This window comes from Alnus glutinosa, chromosome 3 (genome assembly GCF_958979055.1).
Source record: "Alnus glutinosa chromosome 3, dhAlnGlut1.1, whole genome shotgun sequence".
Classification (NCBI taxonomy): Eukaryota; Viridiplantae; Streptophyta; class Magnoliopsida; order Fagales; family Betulaceae; genus Alnus; species Alnus glutinosa.
The window spans coordinates 13,825,708-13,846,637 of NC_084888.1; the positions used below are offsets into that span (position 1 = coordinate 13,825,708).

The following is a 20,930-nucleotide window of genomic DNA, read 5'->3' on the forward strand; positions in this document are numbered from 1 at the left end:
TAAAAGATTACCCTCGTTCTGAATTTCCCCCACTTAAGTGCTACCAAACGAGATAACGTTCAAGAATCCTAAAACATTACCCTCGTCCAAACGGCTCGTAAATATTTGTTGTACCACCACATTAGTGATTGTTACCAAGCACTTATAACTTAAGACTACAAGCATCACACTAAACCAAACAGCCTTAAAAGAAGAAAAAGGAAAGGTTAAACCACGTTCTCTTTGAGGGAGAAGAAACTAAAAACAGAAAGGAGAAGGTTAAAAGGGCAAGACCAAAATTGACATGAAATTTGGTCCTCTTTTATCTTCGTTGAAGGCAAAAGAAATAGCCAAAGAGGCAGATTTAGACAACCAACCGTCTGGGTATAGATAAATCTACACTTTCAAACTATTTAAACAATTATTATTTTCAATACAAGGCAAACTGCGAAAATAAAATTCAGAAGCAAAATACATCTCAGTTAAAAAAAAAATCGAGTAGAATATAAAGCCCACCCAACCTGCTTCTTATTATGCAGCTGGTAAACGGGCTTTGATGGAGGCACGAGCTCACCTTATGGGCCATGAATTATCACCCCGACTAAAAACGATCAGAAATCTAGAGATAAAACAATATAGAAAACGGTAAACTGCTGAGATCTCTTCCAGCTGACTTTCATGTCTTAGATAGTTGCTAAGTAATTACAGCTACTGCTTTTGGCAATCTGTATTCACATCCATCCTGTGATACAAAGAAGCAATTGAAAGGAGTAGTAGATTTAGCATGCTGGTGAAAAACAAGCAACCATCAAAACACAAATGGTCGTGCATATTAATCCGAATAAGTTTTAAACAGACCAAGTAACCACATTGCCCATATTCTTAAGACTTCTTGACCATGCATCATTTTAACAAATAACATAAAGCACACAAAAGATGGCATGCAACTTCAGGCAATAGGTTCATTACCCGAATGCGGAGAACACTTACCAAACGAGGTCCATTAGTTATACCCAATCAGCTTGAAGTAAACAAGAATCAAGAGTGCATATCCATTAAAACCTTGTCATCTGCTGCAGCATTTGGGGACCAGTTGATTGCGAAACCAACTGCTCTGAACTCAGGGAAGGTCGTGCCAGGTAGTTGGCACCAACTGGATTACTATGTCCCTGTCTTATCATCTCTTTGGAGTTACTAATATTTGTTTCAGAGTGTGGGGATTCCATTAATGTGCGAATCTGAACAAATTGTTAGCGTAAAATGACAAGGTATTAGTGCTAAGTAACAGAAGGATTTAGATGAAACATATGTACAGATACTAGGAACTTACTACATCAAGACGCTTCTTGTGGAGATCACTTGATAACTGCATGATTTTAACTTGAAGAATCAAAATATATTTTTCAATTGTTATTTCATTTGAAAATAGAATTACTAAATTTGCAAAAGCAAGTGTCAAACTTAGAATTTACTTATCAAGGGAAAATGTCAAATTTAGAATTTAAACTAAACACATACTGCAAATTCATCTTAAAATATCTCGTATTTTATCTTCAAATAGTTCTTTAATGCAAATACACCCAAAATGTTAGATCATGTCACGTATTAACAATCTGAAGAAACAAATGGAAGATGCTCACAGGTTTGCTCTGGTACTTCCGCTCTTCAGTCGAATATCCTGGAACGTTCAAATGCCAATTTTTCTCTGCAAAATATTTCCATGCATTAGAGTTATTGAGGTTCCATTTTGCTTCGCTTGAAATATTATAGAGAAAACAAGATCAACACCGTTTTAGTATTAACGCTTATCAACAATACATTTAGTCCTACATCGCAGTAATATTACTCTGTCCAAGCATATAGTTTTTTCCTGGAGTTTGCTCCTGGAAATAATACCAACATACCCCTGAGATCAATCCCACAAGCCTCTTAGATATTCTTGTTTAATCACAGCAGAGACCAAGTGAAAAAGAAACTGAAATAACATTAAATGTAAAAAAATTCTGTGCTGATAGCTACAATAGAGATTCCAGCAACAATGGGAGGACAGAGAAAGCCAGTACTTCAACAACATTTCTTCCAGTGCTAGATACCTTGTCGTGTAAGGTCAGTTTGAGGAAGTGAAGTCAATATCTTTATGTTGGGTCTCACTCTTGATATTTGGATCCCATAAGACAGACCACTCAGAAATTTTTAACAAATTATTGAGGCACCTGAAAAGACAGGGTATGCCATCATATTAAACTGTATGCCAAGAAAGAGTTACAGATCAGTTGAAGGATCTGTCTGGCTGGCAAAGTACCACATTCTAGGCACGGACCATTATTTCATCGCAAAATATGAGGAATAATTGATCCCAAAATGTGAAATGATATTTATATCTATACCAGTGTAACTTGGCATTTAAACTGGTATAGTTAAATGCTAGCCAGCCAGAAGGATCTGTCTGGCTGGCAAGGTACCACATTCTAGGCAAGGGCCATTATTTCATCACAAAATATGAGGAATAATTGATCCTGAACTGTGAAATGATATTTATATCTATACCATTGTAACTTAGTATTTAAACAAGTGGGCACTATAATTGTGTGTGTGGCTCAATAAGAAGCCAAGTCACTTATTATACTTTGTCCAATTCTTAAAGTTGCTGACAATATATTTTTCTCAACAAATACTAGTTTGACCTCTGTCTCTCTTGCCCCATTGTCTCGTGTAAGTCTAAAGCTTCCCCTGGCTTTGGCGCCAGTTTCTGAGTGTGTAGGGGGTTTCGAGACAGCTGCTATGGGGAGTTTGAGAAGGTTTTTTTTATTGAAGCTAAGATGTTCAAGTTTGAACTAGAGGAGGGGGCCTCTGTTGTGCGGATTTACGAAAGATGTAGAGGAGTTTATTTGATCAATTTTCTTGGGTAAAATCCATGCATCCTGGTTGTTGGACACTGGAGAACTTTCGCCTGCGAGCTGCGCAAAATCATTGTTTTCTTTTCTTTTCCACTCAGCCTATGGCGATTTGTACAGTGTTAGGACATCCAGAAAATCCCGAACTGGTGGCCGTTCGTCAGGCATAGGGCCTAGCCCAGATGGTGGCAAGCTTTCATATGCAGAGGCGCTTGTTGGGTCAGTGTTATTTTCGGTATCCAACACTTACCACAGGGGCACATCAGGTAATTTCGCTCCTGCTGGCTCAGAGGTGGAGTTACAGTGCGATGGAATCTTAAAGAATCCCAGTTTTGCCGCATGTTAGTTTGCAAGAGTGGCGCCAGGGACACGTCGAGTGATAACATTAAATGTCGCATGCTGAGAGACCTCTTGATCCAACTAAAGGAAATCGACCATTTATTGAATATGAATGCTATGGGCTTGGGCACTGCTGCTTTGATGCTCAAGCCCAATCCAGCAAGGAGGGCCATGCCCTGTTGGTGATGCGAACAGTTTAGCCCCTGTGAACTGGGAAGCTGTTGGGCCGAAGTCCATCTCGTTAGGGAGGGCAATTGGAGGTGCTCAAGGTCCGGCCAAGGGTAAGGACCCACTGGTTTTATATCGTGAGAGGCTTGCTGCAGGTGGGCTGAAATCCAATCCTATCTCTACAGTTGATGAGTGAGGCCCAGTCCCACATCCTCTGGCCCATAGAAAAGATGCATCCGGAAAAGGCCCCTTTGGCTGTGAGGGAGACTTGGATGCTGCTGTTGGGCAGAAGCCCAGTGTAAAAGGCTTAGCCAGTTTTAATGGAACCCACTCTTTTCGTCCGACCGGCCCAACCCTAAACCCACTTCACACAGGAAAAGACGTGCGAGAGTTGGGTCTTCCTCTGCGGGCCAAGATGCAAGTTCGGGCCCAAGTAGCCATCCTGTTCAAGTCGTGCTTCCTCTGGAAGATCCGTCGCAAGTATCAACCACCTGCAGTGGAGGAGATCAAGGAGGAAGGCAGACTGTTGTGTTGCAGTCAACGACCTCTCCCGATGTCAATTGCGGAAAAGGTGTCTCAAAAGGCAAGGCATCTATCAATAAGTGTGTAGGTTGGTATGTGGATTTGGTGTTGTCTTGTATGGGTGTGGGTACAGGTTCGCCAATCCTGTCCTCCAAGACCATGGAACCACTAGAAGCCATGACGCGTATCTTTGAGCTCTCGGTGAATCGTTCTGAAGTGTTTCGGGAGGGGAATTTGTTTGCTGCTATCTCAGTGAACCCACTGCCCGAAGGTCTTTTGCCAGAGGCACCACGTTCTGTTAGCCAGGAGTCGTTGCTTGAAATTTCAAAGTCAAACTCTATCTCTGGGCTTTCTATTCCCGATATGGGGATTGCTAGGTCCTTGGATATGGGGATTGCTAGGTCCTTGGGCAAGGGTCTGACACTGAGTAATAATGCTTATGTCTCATTAGGTGATGCTCGTGTCAGTGTTGGTGGTGTGGCCAAATCTGAGAAGTGGGCGATTGTTCTGAGGAAGGGGAGGAGGGCTGTAGTCCCTGATATAAACCCACGGACCTCATTTTCATCCCTTGTGTTTCGGAGAGGGGAGGGTTGTGGCGTGGATCAAGAGCAGGTGCGGGAGGGCTTGACCCAGCTGGAGGTTTATGATGCTAGGAAGGGCTCATGCCTTGGTGTATCTCATGCTGTAGCTCCCTCTTTGGCTGATCATGTAGTAGAGGCTAGTTGCTTGGGAAAGGAATTTGCTTCATGTTCCGACTCTGGGGGAGTGGAGGGTTATGGGGTAGAGTGTGAAAATGAGATGCTGGCTTTGGTTAACTCGACATGGAGTGAGCCAATCTTCTTCGAGCCGATTAATGTTTACCCTCCGGTAACATCGAAGGAGACCGGTTTTATGAGCAAGAGACCTCGGGGTGGGTAAAAAAGATCAAATGTTTTAATAAATTATGGGAATGCCTCGCGATGAATTTGAGAAGGAGATTGTGGCGCTTTCTACATCTATTGAAGCCACTCGCAAGAAAGATATTCTGAGCAGTGCTTCTCCTTCTAGCTCAAAGGTAGTAGGGAATTGAAGAGGTTAAATTGCTCCATAAATTATGTCTCAAAAGATTCTGTTTAGAAGTCTGGAGATAGATGAGGGAAGGTGTCTTATGTTCCTTTAAGAAGCCAAAAATTATTTCATGGAATGTGGGAGGGTTGCATGATATGAATAAACGTATGTGTATTAGAAATCTCCTCAAATCGTGGAAAGTTGATATAGTGGCTTTACAGGAGACTAAATTAGAGCAGATTTCTAGGAATATTGTGCAGAACTTTGTGGAGTGGTCAACATTTACATTGGTGTCAGTTTGATTCTAGGGGGCTTCTGGTGGTATTTGATTGATTTGGGATAGGAGAGTTATGGAAAAATTCAAAACCTCTGTGGGTAGCTTCTCGGTTGCATGTAAATTTAGAAGTGTTAATGACCAGTTTTAGTAGGCTTTCGCCAGTTTCTATGGCCCTAACTCAAACGTGGACCATTGGCTGTTATGGGAGGATTTGGCAGGTTTGATCAGCTGGTGTGATAGAACAAATATATTAGGCTGTAAAACCTTACTCTATAGCTGAGCATTCATTGAATATTTATAGGAGAATTACAAGAGTTCATAATAGACAGGACTCCTATACACGCTGATCATAATAGATTAAGACTCCTATACATACTGAAAGTAGGACTCTTTAACTCCCATCTATTTAGCATACAATTAGACTTAGGACTCTAGCTTAGAACCGGGAGTCTAGATGAGACCGGATGAGATAGACTTCTTATCAACCACTTTCGGATAGAATTGTGCCGCACAAGACTCATATTTGGAATGAGAGTCTTGTGTTGTAGTTGCATTAATATCCTCCCTCAAGATCAACGGGAGAGATCGCACGTTGAGCTTGTAACAAAAGTTTTGAAACTTGGCGGAAACAAGGGGCTTAGTAAGAACATCAGCAATCTGATCCGAACTTGGAACAAACTGAACCACTAAGGATTTATCAGCAACTCGGTCACGGACAGTGAAAATCGATATCCACATGTTTCGTACGTGCATGAAAGACTGGATTGACCGACATGTAGGTGGCTCCAATATTGTCACACCAAAGTATTGGTGGAGTAGACTGTCCAATCCTGAGTTCTTGAAGAAGTGCACGTATCCAAAGAAGTTCTGCTGTGGTATTTGCAACTGCTTTGTATTCGGCCTCAGTGGAGGATCTTGAAACTGTCGGTTGTTTACGTGAACTCCAGGAGATTAAATTAGAGCCAAGGTAGACACAATAGGCACCTGTAGAGCGGCGATCATCTGAACATCCGGCCCAATCAGCATCGAAGTATGCTTGTAAGGTATTGTGAGAGTTGCGATGAAGAAGAAGGCCATGAGAAATTGTATGCTTCAAGTACCGAAGGATTCGTTTGACAGCTTGCCAATGTGGCTTGAGTGGACGATGCATGAATTGACATACACGATTTACTGCATAGCTTAGGTCAGGCCGAGTGAGAGAGAGATACTGTAATGAGCCAACCGTACTTCGATAGAGAGATGGTTCGTCCATTGGATCACCTGTGAATGCCGAGAGAGTTGAGGAGGAAGCCATTGGAGAGGTGATTGGTTTTGCTTCATGCATATTAGTTTTCTTCAAAAGGTCCATGATATAACGTTTCTGAGAGAGCAGCAGACCCGAATCCATCTTTACGACTTCAACACAAAGAAAATAATGGAGATCACCTAGGTCTTTGACAGCAAAATCTGCACTTAGAAGTTGTAAAAGTTCGGTAATAGCAGCCGGATCTGAGGCTGTGATGATGATATCATCAACATAAATAAGAAGATACATGGTGATTGTCTCAGTGCGATAGAGAAAAAGAGAAGTATCCGCTTTTGATCCCACAAAGCCAAGTTGAATTAGCTTGTCACTGAGTCTTGAAAACCAGGCTCATGGGGCCTGTTTGAGGCCGTAGATGGCCTTTTTGAGTTTGCACACATGGTTAGGAAAACTAGGATGAACAAAACCTGGTGGTTGCACCATAAAAACATCTTCAGAAAGAAACCCATGGAGAAACGCGTTCTGGATATCAATTTGCTTCATGGGCCAGCCAACTGAGTAGGCTAGAGAGAGGACTGTCCGAACTGTTGCAGGCTTCACAACTGGGCTGTAAGTCTCTCCATAATCCACCCCAGCCTGTTGATGAAACCCTTTTGCTACAAGGCGAGCTTTGTGTCTTTCTATGGAACCATCAGCCTTTCTTTTAAGTTTAAAAACCCACTTGCATCCCACAATGTTATGAGAAGGATGAGGAGGAACAAGTGACCAAGTCTGATTTTGAAGAAGTGCATTGAACTCGGTTTGCATAGCATTTCGCCGTTCTGGAATAAGGGCAGCATTGGAGTAGCATGTGGGTTCACAACTGGCCAGAGAAGCTACTGTCACTAAAGCTTGAGGAGCTGGATATCTAACTCAACCATCTATTAGTTGCCGTGGCTGCACAATGTTGTTCATGGACCGAGTTCTCATAGAGTGTACTCGAGCAGGAGGCTGATCTGCAAAGGAAGTGGAACAAGGCATACTGGAAACTGCTGGAGAATGATTTGAAGAATCAGGGGTGGACAAGGAGTGAGAAGGAGAAGAAGATAAAATTGGAGGAGAGGCCGGAGGACATATAGTGGTAGAAGGAGGAGGAAACAATGAGGGAGGAAGCACAATAAGAAGAGGAACACTGGGAGACTCGGAAATAGGAGAGACCTTGGAAAAGGGAAACCGGTCTTCATGAAAGATGACATCTCTAGAGATGTACATCCGGTCAGATTCTAGATGGAGACATTTATAACCCTTGTGATTTTGGCTATACCCAAGAAAGACACATTCTTTTGAGCGAGGAGAAAATTTGTGAGAGTTATAGGGACGAAGATTTGGATAGCATGCACATCCGAAGATTTTTAGGAAATTGTTGTCGGGTGGTGTATGGAAAAGTTTTTCAAAGGGAGATTGATGATGTAACAAGGGAGTTGGCATGCGATTAATGAGGTAGCAGGATGTAAGACAAGCTTCATCCCAATATTTTTGGGGAAGATGGCTGTCAGTGAGCAATGCCAAAGTGGTGTCAATGAGATGTCTGTGTTTACGTTCTACACATCCTTCTTGTTGATGTGTATGAGGACAAGAGAGACGATGAGTAATACCCATAGATTGAAAGTATTGATGAAGATTACGATACTCACCACCCCAGTCAGATTGAACACTTATAATTTTATGATTAAGTAAACGTTCAACCATGATTTGAAATTGAAGAAAAGTGGGCATGACATCAGATTTTGCTTGAATAGGGAAAACCCATGTATATCGAGTGAAAACATCAATGAACTAAACATAATAACAATTTCCATTAATTGAAATAGTAGGAGATGGTCCCCATACATCAGAATGAATTAATTGTAAAGGTTTACAAACTTTAGAGATAGTTGGCTAAAAAGGCAATTGATGACCCTTTGCTTGAGCACATGCAGAGCAAAAAAGTTGGGCCTTATTGGAAATAACTGGAAGTTTAAACTGAGACAAGACACGCTGAACGGTGCGAAAAGCTGGATGACCTAAGCGCTTGTGCCAGGAGGCTGGAGTGGTGCGTTCACCAACAAGAGCTTGATTTATTGACGACGACGACGACGAACTAAATGGAGAAGGAAGCAATTGATAGAGGCCATCTTTAAGGTGCCCGTGATGAAGAAGCATCCCGGTTTGTTTGTCCTTGATCAAAAAATAAGAAGAATGAAATTCAAAGAAAACTGAATTGTCAAGGGCAAATTTTCTAACGGACAAAAGGTTTTTACAAATAGAGGGGACGTGCAGAAGTTGATTTAAGATGAACTTACGACGAGACAAAGGAAGAAGTGCAGTACCAGTATGAGAAATATTCAAACCTGTTCCATCACCTATGCGGATTTGGTCCTGGCCGTGGTACGCCTCTTGAGCCAAATTGAGATTCTGAAGGTGTCCGGTGAGATGGTGAGTTGCACCGGTGTCAGGACACCAGAGGTCCTCGGCTGGTAGTACAGGGGAGGAGTAATAACCCTGTGGATTGGATGGCTGGTATGACTCGTGCTGTTGGGATGCCTCGAGTTGTTCCTGACGGTAGTAACAACGAACTGCCGTGTGACCGGGCTTGGCACAAATCTGGCAGTAAGGCCGAGAAGAAGCTGCATCCGGGGAGAAGTAGGAACCGCGGCCTCTGTTGCTATTGAACGACCCACGGCTCCGGTTGTTATGACGACCGCCACGACCACGGAAGCCTCGCCCGCGAAAGGTGGAATTGCGGGTGGTGATGTGTGCAGCAGGTTGGGGAACATCAATGATTGGGATTTGTTGTTCGAGGCGCATCTCATAAGCAAGGAGGTGGCCATAAAGTTCATCAAAGGACAGTGGGTCGACTCGGGTTGTGACCGACGTCACAAAAGGATCATATTCGGAGCCGAGTCCTTTAAGGAGAAAGGATACGCTCTCAAAATCATTGAGAGGCTGTCCGGCGGCCGCAAGCGTATCACCGAGTGTCTTGATGGTCTGAAAGTACTCGGTGATCGAGCTACTGCCTTACTTGACCGTTGCGAGCTGAAAATAAATTTGCATGACTCGAGCACGGGCCTGAGAAGCGAACATGGTGAGCAGCGTGTTCCAAAGAGAAGAAGCCGAGGGAGAGCCGACTGCATGGACGACATAGGGCTCGGACAGTGTAGAAATTAAAATACTAAGGATCATCTGATCCTGTTGATTCCAAGCGAGGAAATCTGGGTTGACGACGGTGGCTGGTGCTCCGGCAATAGTGCTGGGATTGGGAATCGTCTGGGCAGGCGGTGGAGAAGAACCATCAAGAAAGCCATAAGCGTCTTGGCCTTTGATATACGCAAGAATCTGAGTTCGCCAGGCCATGAAGTTGCCTTTGGTAAGTTTAATACTGAGATTATGGTTCATATTTGGGACTGAAAAGATAACAGGGGGCTGAACGGGTGGTGGGGGATGCTGTGAAGCATGAGAAGCTGCCGATGTGGCAGAGGATTCGGAGTCGGAAGCCATGGATCACGACATTAGTCGATGATTTGGCTCTGATACCATGATAGAACAAATATATTAGGCTGTAAAACCTTACTCTATAGCTAAGCATTCATTGAATATTTATAGGAGAATTACAAGAGTTCATAATAGACTAGGACTCCTATACACGCTGATCATAATAGATTAAGACTCCTATACATACTGAAAGTAGGACTCTTTAACTCCCATCTATTAAGCATACAATTAGACTTAGGACTCTAGCTTAGAACCAGGAGTCTGGATGAGACCGGATGAGATAGACTTCTTATCAACCACTTTCGGATAGAATTGTGCCGCACAAGACTCATACTTGGAATGAGAGTCTTGTGTTGTAGTTGCATTAATATGGTGGGATTTCCCTTAGTGCATTGGGGCAATTTTAACATCACCCGCTTCCCTAGTGAGATTGGGTGAGGCCAATTTCTCTCTTGCTATGGAGGAGTTCTCAGATTTTATCTTTGAACAAGGTCTTATGGATATCCCTCTCCACGGTGGGAATATCACTTGGTCTATTGATCGGGAGGGTCCCTCTTGGTCTAGAATCGATCGTTTCTCATTTCTCCCGAGTGGGAGGCTCATTTTCTGGACGTTGTTTAGAGTAGACTACCTAGGGTTCTCTCAGATCACTTTCAAATTCTTTTTTATTGTGGTGACTTCCAAAGGGGCAGAAATTATTTAAATCTGAAAACAGATGGCTTCGTGGAGAAGGTGAGGCACTTGTGGAGCTCCTATTGTTTTGTTGGCTGTTCTAGTTATGTTTTGGCTCAGAAACTAAAAGCTCTGAAAGTCGATTTAAGAACGTTGAACGAAACAGAGTTTAGCAACGTGGAGAATAATAAAAGGGCTCTTCTTGATATATAAAAGGCTTGGATGTGCTAGAAGAACACGGACCTCTCTCAGATGAGAAGTTTAGGAAGGATATGGCTACAGTTGAATTGGAGAAGACTATGCTCTTAGAGGAGGTGAGCTGGAGACAAAAGTAAAGAGCGTTGTGGTTAAGAGAAGGTGACAAAAATACCAATTTCTTCCACGCAAATTCTAATAGAAGATGTAATACGAGAGAAGCTAGTTATCAATGATGATATCTCTTCGAAGACCATATTGTCTAATTTTTCTCTCAGGTCTTTACCGAGTATAAGTTGGTGACCAGATTTGAATGGTCACCCTTTTCACTCAATTAGTGAGGAGGACGCCACTTGGGTGAAGCGAGCCTTCGAGGAAAGGGAGGTTTGGGAGGTGGTGTAAGACATGAATGGGGATAAGGCTCCGAAACCAGAGGATTTTTCTATGGGCTTCTTCCAATCTTGTTGGGATGTTATCAAAGAAGATGTCATGAAGGTCTTCCTTGAGTTCCATGAGCGTGGTAAATTTAAAAGAGTTTGAATGCTACTTTCATTACTCTTATACCGAAGAAAGTGGGGGTTGTGGAGATTAAAGACTTCTAACCTATCAGTCTGGTGAGTGGAGGTCTTAGGAAACAAATTGAAAATTGTTTGGGAGAAGATCAACTAGAAGACTCGGAATGCTTTTATTAGAGGTCATCAAATCTTGGACTTGGTTCTAGTCACCAATAAATGCCTGGATAGTCAATTCAAATCTAGTGATCCGGGAGTTTTATGCAAATTGGACCTGGAAAAGGTTTATGACCATGTTAGCTGGGATTTCATATTATAAATACTTAGGAGAAGTGGCTTTGGGGAGAAACGACGCAAATAGATTGAGAATTGCATATCCATTGTGTGCTTCTCTATTCTGATTAACGGTACCCCTAGTGGTTTTTCTAAGAGCTCTCGTAGGCTGAGTGAGGAGGACCCTATGTCCCCCCAACTTTGATGTCAACCACCGTGAATGAGGGTTTTATCTCAGGTTTTCAGTGGGGGCTAGGAATGAAGATTCATTATTTGTCTCTCATCTCTTATTTGTTTATGATACCCTTATACTCTTATGTTCCTTTGTTTTGAAGCAAGGTCAAGGTTGAAAATTAATTTGGCTAAATCGAAATTGGCTCTTCTTGGCAATGTCGAATATGAATGGTCTGGCTCGTATTATGGGTTGTAGGGTATCGTCTTTGCCGATGAAATATTTGAGCTCCCTTTGGGTGCTCCATTCAAGGCTAAACCTATTTGGGAGACAATTATTGAGAAAATGGAGAGAAGATTAGTAGGGTGAAAAAGGCTCTACTTATCTAAGGGTGGGCGAATAACGTTGATTAAGAGCACACTTTTCAAACTTCCTACCTACTTCCTCTCTCTCTCTCTTCCCTATCCCAATTGGTGTTGCTAATTGTAGAGGGATTTCTTGTGAGGTGGTTTGGACAACGATTCTTAGTTACATCTTGTTAATTGGAAGCATGTTTGTACTCCCTTTATCTAGGAGGTTTTGGGATTAGGGCTCTGCTTACTTTCAATCAGGCTCTCCTAGAAAAGTGGTTATGGAGGTATGATGTGGCGACAGAAGGTAGATATAAAATATGGTATTTTAGCGAGTGGTTGGTGCACTAATGTTGTCACTAGGCCAAATGGGGTGAGCCTTTGGAAACATATTATGAGAGGTTAGGATGCTTTCTCTAATTTTGTTAGAGTTGAGGTGGGAAATGGCTCTCGAACTAGTTTTTGGTATGACATTTGGTGTGGAGACCACTCTCTAAAGGATTTTTTTTATGGGGCTGTTTTGCATCACAAGGGATAACTATGCTCTAGTGTCTACGTTGAGGTGCATTGAGACTTAAATTTTATCAAATTAATGCATGATTGGGAGGTGAAATTTGTTACTTCTTTCTTCCATACTCAGTATTCTTGTAGGATGGGTCGGGAAGGTGAAGATAAGTTATGTTGGATTCTTTTTTTTCTTTTTCTTTTTCTTTTTTTTTTTTATGACGAGGAACCCCTCCAAGGTAGGGCCACTTCGTATACCCACCATTGTCAAGCAAACTTCGGACCCATGTAAAGTGCCCCCTCCACATAAATCAGATAATACTCCGGCTTCGCCGGCGGGCTGGCCCCAAGAAAAAAGACGATTCTTTGAGGTTAAAACTTTTTATAAAATTCTAACTCGCCGTTCCCTTGGAAGAGCATATGGAGGTCTAAGACTCCTTTGAAAGTGACCTTCACTTGGACAACAGTTATAGGAAGAATCCTCACTCGGGATAATTTTCGCAAATGTCACATTATAGTGATGGTGTGGTATTGTATGTACAAAACAAGTGGTGAAAATCTCGATCATCTCTTTCTTCACCGTACTATCGCGAGAGACTTGGGGAACTTGGTTTTTCAGATGTTTGGACTAGAATGGGTTATGCCTAAACGGGTTGTGGATCTCTTGGCCAATTGGAAAGGAAGGGTCAGCCTGAGAGATCTTAAAATTATTTGGAATTTAATCCCTTCATGATTAATGTGGTGCTTTTTTAGAGAAGGGAATGCTCGAAGTTTCAAGGATTGCGAGAAAAAGAGTTCAGACCTACAACTTTGTTCTCTTAAATCCTTGTGTTAATCGATCTCTGCAAATGTCTTTCTCAATACCTCCAACTCTGTAGACTTTTATGCTTTCTTTTCTCGTTCTTGTCTTTGTTGGGTGTTTTTTCTTGTATACTCTTTCTGTACTTGGGTTCCGCCCCTTGCGTTCTTTTAATGAAGTGCTTTACTTTAAAAAATAAATAGAAAAAATTGTGTGTGCGTGTGTGTGAGAGAGAGAGAGAAGCACAAGGGAAAAGAAGGCACGAGTTGGTCAAAAAGAACAATGGTAGACACCAGACAAACAGCAAAGACCGACTACTAACCCAAGTAACCAGCCACAACTAAGGTTGCCTTTGTTTCAACATAAATCATTTTCTCATCAGAAACATTTACGGGAAAAATACTAATTTTCCATTGTTTAGCTGGCATCCTGAAATTGATTTTAGAGACTTTTTATTATTGAACTTCACTACAAATAGACACCGCCAACGAACAGACTCCCATTGCCCCCAAAATCATGGTCAAATACCGAATATCGATATAAGCCACACATCAAACCCATCACCAAGCACGAGCAACCATCATCACCTTACCCACCGCCCAAGTACTCAAAGTACCCTATGGCCCAAGGCCCCAAGATTACCAAAAATCAACAATCATACCCACACTTTACCATTCAATGCCGATCGTATAAAATCACCACAAAGTCCCCAACACAGCTGATCCAAAACCTGAAGCCCTTTCTTTTTTTCTTTTTCTTTTTTGATAAGTAAAACCTTAAGCCCTTAAACCAGCATAATCCACTTCAAGACAACACCAAAAACCTACATCTGCCAAGAAGCCGCTAATTAGCACAACCACATCTAAACACCTTAATGCCACTGCCTCACACCCTCTAACAAGTGTACTTACACTAAACACCCACCATCACCGAGGGCGACAACATCGACGACGCCATCTTTGGCCAGCTCTAGCTGCCACTACAACCCCTCTACCCCGAGCCAATCTCCCAATCCTAGTCCCAATCCCTCTACAGCACCACCAACTCCCAATACCAATCCCACTTCTTTTGGAAAACCATAACCCTAAATGTCGACGCCTAGAAAGCCACCCTTTACTCTTAACCCCCAATCAAGAAAGAGGATGAACAACAGTACTTCAATGACAGTGGAGGGGAGGTCAAGGGACATGCAGACCACCAAGGCCCTCAACAATGCAACCGAGAAAGTCAAGCTGCGGTCGAGGCTGGCCACACGGAAAATGGTTTGTGCTTTAAAAGTGAAAATAATTTTCTTCCTGCTATGCTTAGTTTTCCGTTGACTAGGGAAAATTGTTTTCAGTTGACCAAGGTTCTTTGCTACACCAAACACTGAAGAATGTCAAAAATAACTTTCAAAAAACATTCTACATCGAAACAAACACACGCCAAGTCCCTATGGCCCCTCTTCTATGTTGCACTCTCTGTCCACCCACCAAATATTGAAAGACAAGCAGCTAACCTTAAAAGCATAACTGAAACAGGTAAACTGACATTGCAAATGCACCCATGGCTGGAAACAGGTGGAGACAATCGTTGACCATCCATTTTTCTTTTCACTACATACAAGTGTTTCTAATAACAAGGTTCTGAAAACTTAGCAATTGTTCTCTGCTGTGCATTCAAGAAGGTATTTCTATATATCTTTTTTATAAAGAAAAGTACTGTATTCAGCGCAATAAAAATTTAAATCAGAACAACCCCGAATCAGAGTCAGTAGATGAAAAATGAAATTTAACGACAAACAGATATTTATGTGAAAGAACTAATACTTGTCATAGCACTTGAATTCACCCCAACAAATCAGCATGCAGAATCAGAAACTTATTCAAAAGCTACTCTTTTTCAAATCATATGAGATTTTATCACTTCTTAAACTTCAGCCAGTCAGGGTAACCAGAGAAATCAGTGATGAAGTTCTTGTGTTACATATAACCATTTTCTTACACATATCATGAGAAATTTGTTGATGAAATATGTTGTAATTTAGCACAAACCTAGGTGTAGCAACACATCCTTGGACTCTAAAGTTGAAGATTTCCGATGTTTTGCCAAACTGCATGCAAATGTGGTAACCTGCAAATAGATACAAATCCTTATCTGTAAGACCATCATGATCTCAGCTAAAACACAAAATTGTTAACCACAAATGTCATTGCAAAGTATAGGGGACAACAAGGTAGACAGACTATAGTGGCAAACTCCAGTTGTTATTGCAAACTAGAAACAATGTTCTAAAGCTGTAATACCAGCTCCAGATTATTTCCTTAAAGAAGAAAAGAAAATATACTCAAGTATCTTACAGGGACACTAGATAAAATTATATCTACCCAACATGATAAATTTCAAACTTTGAGATGCCAATGATGGAGCTATTGAAGTGCAGGGCTGCAATTCTTTCTGAAATTTTAGCTCATTACGCTATGTTGGACAAGTTTTTTAGTAATCATAATTTAATGCTAACTACATCCATGTTAACCCTGCATACAGAAACATGATGAATAACACTCAGGTTTATATAAGTTTGTAAGTACCAAAATTTTTAGTTTTCAGAAAATTAATATAAGATATTATAGTATTATTAATAAAACTAATGAAACTTACAGAGCAATCTAGCAGAAATTACAGACATGAATGTGCATCCTAAAATATAATAAAAGAAAAAAGTTTGCCACAGTAAAGAGCCGCACAGAATCGATGAAGTCATCGGCAATCTCTAATAGAAGATCCTCAACTTCTGGATCCAGCTTTCCCTGTGAATCTACCTGAGCACAATCACAGTGAAAAATATATCATCAGAGCAATGAAAAGCAATATAAAATCAACATCAAAAGGAAAAGAACAGAATTAACAGACTGGAAACAGCGGAAAGACCTGTGAAACCAAATCCTGTATCTTTCTCTTCCCAAGAAGTTGATTAGTCGCTTCTGTTCCTTGGCTCGAACTCCCCCCTGGTGTAGTTGTACCAGATGCAGTAGCATCTGGCTGTGATCCTGTCAAACTCATGGACTTCTGGCCTGTGGGTCCAGGCATCCTTGGAGAATACTGCTGCTGCTGATGCAAAGGTAATTGTTGTTGCAATTGTTGTTGTGCAGGTTGCTGTTGCTGCTGCTGCTGCTGCTGTTGCTGTTGCTGTTGCTGATGTAGCTGTGGATGCCCCATTGGTTGCTGCTGCTGTACCAGCTGGGATAGATGCTGTTGGTTCAGGGCCAAAGAATTCTGGTGCAACTGAGTAGATGAAGAAAGTTGCTGCTGCAAGAGGGCTTGCTGCCTCTGCTGTTGAAGACGGAATGAAGCTGAACCAGTACCAGAGATTGGTGGCATTGGTTTCAACCACTGTTGCTGTGATAAAGAGCTCTGCAACATAGCAGGCTGTCCATTCTGAGTCAACCCAGATAACTGAGAGTTCATATATGCCAGTGGTGACGTCCTTGGTAAGCTTTGAACCTGTAAGTTTGTAAATATAAGGGTGTAGGTCATAATCATGCATAAAAGTTTAAAATCTAAAAACATGCACAGTGAAGTCAGCAAAACAGCATTGCAAAAGATTGCGAAAGCTAATAAATCTTCTAATAGGTCTGTATCAATCAAGAATATCAAAAACATTAACGAGCTATTAATTCACAAAATCACCCATTAAAGCGCATCCATCACATAAAAAATTTGATTCATCTTCAGAAAGTAGACTCGTGAGATAGTATTAACAAATTTGATTTAAAAAATTAAAAAAAAAAAAAAAAAAAATGGTTGAAGAAAGTGGTTAAATTGTGGAAATGATCCTGCACATAGTATGGGATAGCAAATAGAGCTGATTTCAAAAGTTACATAGAACACAATGGAATGACTCGTATTCAAAGGACTTCAAGTATCCCCAAGGTATTATAACATGATTATGTAAAAGGGATTTTGTTAGTAAATGAGTTCCCAGTCCCACTTTTGGAAAAATCTCCAAATGTTGTTGAATTTGGGGAATCCAAGGAGAAAGTCAATCACAACATGACCACTTACGCCTACCATTGCAGAAAGCAGCTACTTACCAATTTTAAAAATTAGGTCAAAAGCATAAATTAAATCAAAGTTCTTCCAAAAAGAGTTCATGTATTTAATCTATTAGATATTTGGGGTTATAGGTAATGCAAACTTCAGAAGCAAGACTGACATATCTTAGTTTGAAAAGTCAACTGAAGTACACAAGCAAAGGAAAAAACAACTAAAGTATGTACCCTTCCTAATAGAACAAATAATGACGTCCATATACCCATAAGAAACTTAATTTTGTTCAATGAAGAAAAAATGTGAAACTACATATAACTACATAGAGATGACTGAGTAAAATGGCAAAAGCACAACCATCAGCATTTATGCAAATCCAGCAACAGGATACAGATAAGGCAACATTATACCTGTTGAGAGCCAAGAGGACTTTGCTGTTGCAATTGTTGCCTCAATTGGCCCTGGTTAATTCGCTGGGCATAAGTGAGGCCTCCATTTGCTCTTAGTTGCGAGCTCAAATTGAGTGACCCCATCATCCCCATTGCTTGCATTCCTTGTAAAGCTTGACCAGGCGAATTACCCGGATGGAATTGAGAGCCTTGGACCAACCCAGCTTTCTGCCTCGGCTACACCCACAATTTCACTTGTTTTACTAGACATAGATGATATTCAATTCAAAGACAAAAACAAATTGTAATGGGTTTCCGAATCAATTACCAAGTACTGCATAATTAAAATGAAGAAACTGGATATTTATCAAACCAATCATAAACAGGGAAAATGGCATAGTGATATGTATTTGGTCAATTTTGTTCATAATGTGATCGAGTTTACTTAAATATACGATTATATATTCTAGGATGTGATTGGTGTCAAAGGAATTCCAATTCATGGTCGATAATCATAAAACACTTCCAATAGTTCGTTGTTAAGCAAAAGAATGACATGGTTGTGCAGGAAGGCTTCCCCCCAAGAAGTGGCCATATCTTATAGAACAATCACAAAGGTACCATCTTTAAACAATTCCAAATCCCGTCCTTTTCCTGCTTCTAAAAACTAAAACCAACTCAAAATTTCACGTTCCAAAACAAGGAAAGGACACTATAAACGCTGATTAGACGAAATTAGAGTTCAATGATAATTCAATTTCTTACCGAGGCCAATAACTGGGACTGCAAATTGAACTGTGCGGCCGCCGCCGCGGCGGCTGCTCCTGACAACATGGGCAGCTGGCCGCTCTGCCCTATGAGCGCTGACCGCGACAAGTTCCCACCAGTACCCAATTGCTGCTGCTGCTGCTGCTGTTGGGCCTGCTGCTGAATCCCACCAGACCCACCAAAATTCACATTCGCATGCATCCCCTGCTGCTGTTGCTGCTGTTGCCTCAAGACCCCGAACTGCTGCTGCTGCTGCTGTTGCTGAATTTGGTTCAGCCGAGTCATGGACTGGGAGCGATGCATTTGCTGGATTTGGTAAGTCGAGATGGCGTTGACATTCGGGGCCAGAGTTTGTGGCTGCTGCTGGGATTGTTGTTGTTGGGGTTGTTGCTTTTGTTGCTGGTAATCTAATCCAATGGCTGCGGTGAGCTGCTGGGGTTGTTGTTGTTGTTGTTGTTGTTGTTGGGATGGGGGGAGAGGGATTTGGGGAGGGGAGGAGATGTGGTCAATGGAAGGTGAGTGGGAGTGGGAGAGGGGAGAAGGGGAGCGCATGGGCTGTGGGTTCGACGTAGAATTCGATGGGTTTTGAGAAATTGTGGTGTTTGAGGGTGTGGTTGTTGTTGTTGCCGTTGCCGTTGTTGGGTCGATGGGGTTCGAGGGTTGGAGGTGTTTTGGGGATGATACTGCACTTTCTGCCATTCCTTTGGAGAAATTGGGTTAACGGGTTACTGGGTTTTCTTCCTTGTGCTCAGCCTAATTCATCTTCCAATTTGACACAGAGAGAGAGAGGGGAAGAAGAGATCGCGAAGGGGGAAGAAGGCTGAGAGGGAAAGGACGGTGCAGGAGGAGGAGGTTCAATCTGGGCCGTACAAGTCGTCAAATGGGGGTGGCCAGATGGTGGGTCCACTCGAAATTGTGGAAAGTCAACAGTTTGTGCCAGGACTTTCGATGAGCAATGGTACGGTGAGATCGGCTTCATTGTGCATACCTTCACTTCTCCACGTTTATTTTTACATTTTTTTAAGGTGATTTTTAAAATTATTACTAACTTTGGTATAGATTTTTATTAAATTTTAATTTAATAGTAATTTTAAAAGTCACACAAAAAAAATATAAAAAAATAAAAGTATATGTAACATTACTCTTTTACTTCTCACGGTGTTTTCCATGAATAAAAATAAGATGAAAGTTTAGGGCTCGTTTGGATGTGTGATGTTTTTTGTATTGTATTCTATTATTTTTTTATTATATTTAAAATTACGAATACTGAAAAAATTTATTTTCTAAAATTATGTTTTGATGATTTAGAGAACTTAAAACAAAATTAGAAAAAGTTTGATAAAACTTGAATAGAATTTAAATTTCAAAAATTAACCCAAACATATTTTCCAAAAATAATAAAATATAATCAAAGAGTTTGTCAAACATGCCCGCTTCCAAAATTGTTATCTCATTTTCAAACACACCGTCAAATTTTAAATCTTTATAATTCATCTCCTAATTCAAACTCTCTGTTTTTTTTTTTTTTTGGAACCAAAAATAATTAATCTCCTATTGATGAGGATTTTGCACTTTGCATAATTCGAATGCAGCAACAAATAATCCAAAACACCATTTCTAAAATAAAATAATAATAATAATAATAATAATAATAATAATAAAAACTTGTTTTCCTTTCTCTTAGCAGTGCTTTTCCAATTATCCATTCATCAAGTAGTATTTTTTACTCTCAATTTTGCAATTTCACACAATCTTCAATAACAAGGCCGCTTTACTACAATAATTTTTCTGTTTCTCAAAAATTTTCAAATGTGTAATTAAATTTTTATGTGTATTTATTTTTAAATTTACTATCAGGTAATCAAATTGTATATATAAACTTTTAAACTTAGATTGCTCTTTTGAATCAATCGTTGATGAATTTGATTTATAACATATATAATTGTAGTTACTCAAGATTAAGAAAAACAGCATATATCAATTCTATTTTTTTAAAGGGGATGTGAGTCTTATATATAGAGCATTACTCTACTTGCATGACATTGTGCTCAAAATTGGAGTTTCGAAATTATACTCCCAAATCCCTCCAATCAACAATGAGATTTGGTCATACTAATTTTACAAAATACCACACGCCATTTTGATTATGATTAATGTTGTTTATAAGACTCTTATACAGCTGTCATACAACTGGAATGACGTGACAGTAAAAATCAAGCTTTAATTTTTTATTTTTTTTACAAGCATTCATCAAAGGACTAAATTTCACTACCACATTATCAAATTAT

At 40.8% G+C, this 20,930-nt stretch overlaps 1 protein-coding gene and 1 non-coding gene across 2 annotated transcripts; both read right to left on the bottom strand.

The window, feature by feature from the left end:
• Positions 1 to 255: 255 nt before the first annotated feature.
• On the bottom strand, positions 256 to 19,500 carry LOC133862686 (transcription initiation factor TFIID subunit 12b). Its single transcript, XM_062298533.1, has 9 exons — positions 18,640 to 19,500; positions 17,896 to 18,111; positions 16,367 to 16,939; positions 16,183 to 16,257; positions 15,490 to 15,568; positions 1,620 to 1,684; positions 1,310 to 1,345; positions 970 to 1,217; positions 256 to 721 (listed from the first exon to the last, which is right to left on the bottom strand). The coding sequence occupies exons 1-8, from the start codon at positions 19,339 to 19,341 to the stop codon at positions 1,035 to 1,037; spliced, it is 1,929 nt and encodes a 642-aa protein (XP_062154517.1). The 5' UTR covers positions 19,342 to 19,500; the 3' UTR covers positions 256 to 721; positions 970 to 1,034.
• Positions 9,295 to 9,433, bottom strand: LOC133865113 (small nucleolar RNA Z247). The gene has a single exon (XR_009899644.1). It is a non-coding gene; the product is annotated as a small nucleolar RNA Z247 (small nucleolar RNA).
• Positions 19,501 to 20,930: the final 1,430 nt, after the last annotated feature.